The 6,000-nt window shown below is 37.1% G+C and overlaps 1 protein-coding gene across 1 annotated transcript; it reads left to right on the plus strand.

Annotated features, from left to right (window-relative positions):
- Positions 1-3,612: 3,612 nt before the first annotated feature.
- Positions 3,613-4,247, plus strand: LOC121395680 (protein spinster homolog 2-like). Its single transcript, XM_041569814.1, has 3 exons — positions 3,613-3,692; positions 3,811-3,962; positions 4,060-4,247. The coding sequence occupies exons 1-3, from the start codon at positions 3,630-3,632 to the stop codon at positions 4,187-4,189; spliced, it is 345 nt and encodes a 114-aa protein (XP_041425748.1). The 5' UTR covers positions 3,613-3,629; the 3' UTR covers positions 4,190-4,247.
- Positions 4,248-6,000: the final 1,753 nt, after the last annotated feature.

A 6,000-nucleotide genomic window follows, 5' to 3' on the forward strand; every position in this document is an offset into this window, starting at 1 on the left:
CATGTCAGAATCCGTATAAAAAAGCAAACACCTTGTGCTGCTTTATAACGGGGCCACTCATATTGCAGTCTCCATAAACTACATTGTGACCAGGAGTTTCAATAAAATGTTTTTTGTTCAGTTCATGGTCTTGTTTCTTCCTTTACTATGTGATGTTCATATTTAGGGATGCCGTAGGCTCTGTATATGTCTCATACAACAAATAGAGTAAGAGACAATGCAGTTAGGGTTAGAATGGAGACCAACTGCAAAGTGGCTCTACCCTCCTGTAATAGAGTAAAGTTGTATTTAGAGCAGCGATGCAATGGCTAGAAACACAAATGGGTTCCCTGATAAAAGATTATGTTCCCCCAAAAAATACGGGTCTTGTGTGTATATTCTGTCACTTTTTTATATTTACTGAAACTGTAATTTCTTTAAAGCTTTTAAAGTTATTTATCAAATGTAAATAGTCCTATAGTCCAACCTTGGGTGCGGGTCACAGTTTGTCATGTACAAAACTACATACGACACACAGGGGCCCATTTACTAAAGGTCGAAGTGAATTTTCGAATTCAAAAACTTCAAATTTCGAAGTAATTTTTGGGTACTTCGACCATCGAATAGGCCAAAATTAGATACGAATTGAAAATACTTCACAAATTCAACCATTCGAAAATCAAAGTAATTTCTCTTTAAAAAAACGTTGACACTTCACCACCTTAAACCTGCCGAATTTCTGTTTAGCCTATGGGGACCTGCTAGAACCTCTCTGAGTATTTGGCTACGTTTTTAGTCGAAGATTTTTTTTCTGCGATCCTTCGAATCCTTAGATTTTTACTTTGCTCGAAAACGCCTGTTTTCGATCGAAAAAATACTTTGACTATGGAAGTATCAAATTCGATGGTCGAATTTCGAAGTTTTTTAACTTCGAAATTCGACCCTTAGTAAATGTGCCCTATATTATCCAAGCATGTTAATTGCTAACTCTGAATACATATATTTATATATTTATCAACGTTTGCCCCATTTGTCCTCTTTCAGGTTTATTAGGAATAATTTGGGGAAGTGCTAGTGTATCTGATGAGAATGACCAAACACAGCATTGTGTATCAAGAATCATCACCTTAACTCGTAGCCGAAATAAAAAAAAAATATAAACATACAAAACAGAATTGACAAAACTGCTATCAGATTTTTTAACCATATCCCAATTTCATTTTACATTTTTCTGAAAAACGAGTGTCATTTTTAAACTTTAGACTTGGATAGTTGCGGGAGATACCTTTGTGTAGAAGAAGTTGTATATGTCATGTGACCATTATATGGCCATAAATAGATTTTCACTACTGGACTAAACACCAGCAGTGAATTTTCTGAAATTATTTTTTTCTTAATAACATCTTTTATATTAGAATGGCGTTTCGCTCATTTTCCAGCAAAGGGTAAGAATATTCAACTTCTTCTCATGTAGAGTATTTATGCATTATAACTAGGCTTGTGCTTTATGTGTTATAATTATTATTGGCAAAGTGCCAAGGCAGCAATTGGTTGCTATGGCAGCATTCATGTGATGTCATTTCAGTTGGTGATGTCATAATGTCAGTGACCTACTTTAAGTCAGTGCCAACAAGACTACTGGTCATTTCAGGATTTTCACTACTGGACGAAACACCAGCAGTGAATTTTCTGAAATAATTTTTTTCTTAATAACATCTTTTATATCAGAATGGTGTTTCACTCGTTTTCCAACAAAGGGTAAGAATCTTTAACTTCTTCTCATATAGAGTATTTATGCATTATAACTAGGCTTGTGCTTTATGTGTTATAATTATTATTGGCAAAGTGCCAAGGCAGCAATTGGTTGCTATGGCAGCATTACATTGTGATGTCATTTCAGTTGGTGATGTCATAATGTCAGTGACCTACTTTAGTCAGTGCCAACAAGACTACTGGTCATTTCAGGATTTTTACTGCTGGACGAAACACCAGCAGTGAATTTTCTGAAATTATTGTTTTCTTAATAACATCTTTTATATCAGAATGGTGTTTCACTCGTTTTCCAACAAAGGGTAAGAATATTCAACTTCTCATATATAGGGGTATATTTATCAAAGAGTGAAGTTAAAGTTCGCCACAGTCTGCTAGAGTGAAATTCTGCCACTCTCCATTCATTTCTATGGGTTTTTTAAAGGCGTATTAAACAAAGGGTGAAAGTAAAAGTTCACCCTTTAATGAATAAGCTTTTAAAAAATCCCATAGAAATGAATAGAGAGAGGGGTATTTCATAAATATACCACATAGAGTATTTATGCACTATAACTAAGCCTGTGTTTTATGTATTATTATTGGCAAAGTGCCAAGGCAGCAAATAGTTGCTATGGCAACATTGCATCATATGATGTCATATGAGTCGGTGATGTCATAATGTCAGTGACCTACTTTAGTCAGTGCCAACAAGACTACTGGTCATTTCAGGATTTTTACTGCTGGACGAAACACCAGCAGTGAATTTTCTGAAATTATTTTTTTCTTAATAACATCTTTTATATCAGAATGGCTTTTCGCTCATTTGCCAACAAAGGGTAAGACTATTCAACTTCTCATATAAAGTATTTATGCATTATAACTAGACTTGTGCTTTATGTGTTAGAATTATTATTGGCAAAGTGCCAACTCAGCAACTGGTTGCTATGGTAGCGTTACATTGTGATGTCATTTCAGTTGGTGATGTCATAATGTCAGTGACCTACTTAAGTCAGTGCCAACAAGACAACTGGTCATTTCAGGATTTTCACTAGTGGACTAAACACCAGCAGTGAATTTTCTGAAATTATTTATTTTTTAATAACATCTTTTTTATTAGAATGGCGTTTCACTCATTTGCCAACAAAGGGTAAGAATCTTTAACTTGTGGGTAGTATTTCAAGAAGGTGCATCTGTTGGTATAATGTGGCTGCTCTCTGACATCACGTTCATACAAAATCATTTTGTGAGAGCGCATCTACATTGTATTCTGATTTATCTGTTGAGACTCACCAAATGCAAAATTAAACAATTAAATTGTCATTTCTCTTGTGATTTTAATTGTAGAAATATCAACTTCTTCAGAAAACTTTGCATTAGATCAAAACAGGCATGTGATCCTGTCCCGGTCGACATAGAGAAAGGGGAAAAAGAGAGAAGGGCACCGTGTACACTCCTCTGTGCGAAGGCTACGCTGGCCATCCTTCTCCTGATCAAATTCGTCCATTACGTGGACACATATCTAGCTGAAGGTAAGACAGGGGCTGGAAGGAAGAAATACATTTTCTGAAGGTAACAGAACCACTTCACTACCTGTACTAACGTGTCCATATGGTACTTTTGTTCCTCTTACAGGTGTTATGCCGTTGATTGAAGCAGAATATGAACTCTCCATTGACAAAGTTGCGAGAGTAGAAACAGGTAAGGTCACATTCCTTGGACTTTCTCTCTTATGGATATACTTATCATTCCCTCTTTCTATCTGTCTCTTTTAGCCAGTTGTGGGCTTGGTCCATGTCTGAAGCTCACAATATTCTCCCTCTTCCTTCAGGTTTTGCTATTGTTTTTGCCTTGGTCAATCCATTCTTTGGACATCTATCGATCAGATCAGCCAGTGGACCCTCATGTGTCTGGGAGTAACGTATTGGACTCTGTTTGTCGCGAGCTGTTCCGTAATTCCCCAGGAGGTAAGAGTCGATGTATCGGATGGTCAATGAGATTTCACTCAGCGTATAACCTGTACTCAGTAGTATTAATTCTTCATGAATCCTAACTTATAAAAATTTGTACCCTCTTATCCTTTAGTGGGGTTGGACCATCCCTTTTATACGGTGTGCTGTGGCCGCAATAGAAAGTTTTTTTGCAGGCATTTCCCTGACCCTGATTGATGACCTGTTCCCACCTGAAAAGCGACGAGGGACTTTATTCAAGTTTAACAATTTCAGCTATATAATGGGGTAAGCTGCAAGTTGTACCTGGATTCCTGCTACATTCCTGTTGGTTTGTGTGTGGATTCTGTTATATTAACCCTGAATCTCCTTGGTTCTGTTACAGTGCCTTAGGGATCGTTGTGGGAGCAATTGTGCCAAGCTACTTAGGCTCAAACTGGCGTTTTGCACTGCAGGTAAGGAAAATTCAACCGGGTACCATTAATTATATTGGGGTGACGGGAAGATACAATTGAATATAGGCTAAACATTAAGAGACAAATAAAACAGTGGTTGTTGTGAGATATTAGCCTTTTATTATGCAGTTTAGTTGATTGATACTTGTACATGAAAAGTAGATACATGGCTGGCTACTTAACTGCTGTTTTCTTTGGACACAGCTAGTTGCAGTTGCTGGATTAGCGTGCTAGTGCTGCTAAATCTGTGTGAAGAAGGAACCACCTAGATACTATACCGAGGACCACAGTGATGACCCTCAGATGCAGATCCTCAGTTTCCAATATATTTGGAAGTTGACCTCCTCCTTCTTCAAAAAATCTGAGGATGCTATCTAAAACGTGAGTATTATTTATGATAAATAACAATCAAATGGAAAATTGCAGAAGATGTAATATATATTACTAATCCCTCTCCTCCACTTTCAGACGGAGCTTTGTTTTCTCACCTTGGCTTCATGGTCCGTGAATTTCGTTAATGAAGCCATGTTTGCCGTTGTTCCTGATTTCCTGAACCGAACCAGGGCCGTGACAAGCAGTTCGTCTGTCTGTTGCCAGATTGTTACTTACAGCGACTTGTGAGTCTCCAGAACTTGTGCATATTTAGGGGCAGGTTTATCAAGGGTCGAATTAGAGTTCATGGGAGTTTTATTAAACTCCCATAAACTCCCAAGAACTCAAAAATTCGACCCGCAAACTCAATTTGAATTCAAATCGAATCGTTTGAATCGAATCTAATTCGATTCACGTTTTTTCTCCAAAAAGCAACTCCATTTTCAGGAAGGCTGCAAATAACTCCAAATTTACCCAGGACCTTCCCATAGGTTAAAACAGCAATTCAGCAGGTTTAAGGTGGCAAATAGTCGAATTCAAAGTATTAAAGGGCCAGTACATGATACATTTCTATAATCAAATTCGAATTTTTAACTATTCCCTAGTCAAATTTCACTTCGACCCTTGATAAATCTGCCCCTAAATGTGTGTTTACCAGTCCCATTATGAACAAGCCTTGCTATGGTTTAGCAGATAGCCTTTAGCAAGTGGCACTGTATTGTTTAGGATGTATATTAAATTGTTTCAGTTCAGGATCTGAGAAGTTATTATTAGAGGTACATTATACAGTTTGAACAATCATAATAAACATTCTTGTCTATTTGTCCTCCTTCTAGTATGTTCTATGGTTTGATTAAATACGCGGCTGACATCCGTGGGGATACAAATAGGAATGGTGAATCATCACTCGGTGGTTCAAGATGTATCCATCCGCTGATCGACTGGTATCCGGTTTAGGACTTATGGCCTCTGGATGTTTCATTTGCATCTTCATTTTCACTGTACAAAGCAGCTTTACCCTTGCCTATGTGAGTTATATCCATTGGATTTAAGACACAATAATGTTTTTACTCCCAACATCGAGGGATGTTGAGATTGAGAGAAGGTGATAGCATGAAGCTAATTAACCTAGATTAGAAATAGATTATTTTTATGGCCCCAGTTCTACATGAATGGTTTAAAATATTACTAACGCTCAAGGATAAGTTAACAAAAGTGATTTAAGAGCCAATCTTAGAGATAACATCAACATTGGTGCCAATAATTGTATTAAATGATTATTCCATTTAGATGTGGGTTCATTTTATTTTTTATCTCACCACCCTATACTCTCTCCTACAGGGGTCCGTCTTTGTAGGTGGCGTTCTACTGAATATAAACCAGGCTGTAGCTACTGACATGATACTGGTAAATATATCTCTTGAAGAACTTTTTCCTTTCATACCCACAGACAGAATCATATGAACTAGTGTTTGGGTTCCTAATCATCGGGTTTATAT

The sequence above is a fragment of the Xenopus laevis genome, chromosome 7L, assembly GCF_017654675.1.
Source record: "Xenopus laevis strain J_2021 chromosome 7L, Xenopus_laevis_v10.1, whole genome shotgun sequence".
NCBI lineage: Eukaryota > Metazoa > Chordata > Amphibia > Anura > Pipidae > Xenopus > Xenopus laevis.

Coding starts and splice junctions, on each gene's coding strand:
- LOC121395680 (XM_041569814.1), top strand. CDS start 3,630: ATGTGTCTGGGAGTAACGTATTGGACTCTGTTTGTCGCGAGCTGTTCC. Junction 3,693..3,810: donor GTTCCGTAATTCCCCAGGAG/GTAAGAGTCGAT, acceptor CTTATCCTTTAG/TGGGGTTGGACCATCCCTTT. Junction 3,963..4,059: donor AATTTCAGCTATATAATGGG/GTAAGCTGCAAG, acceptor GTTCTGTTACAG/TGCCTTAGGGATCGTTGTGG.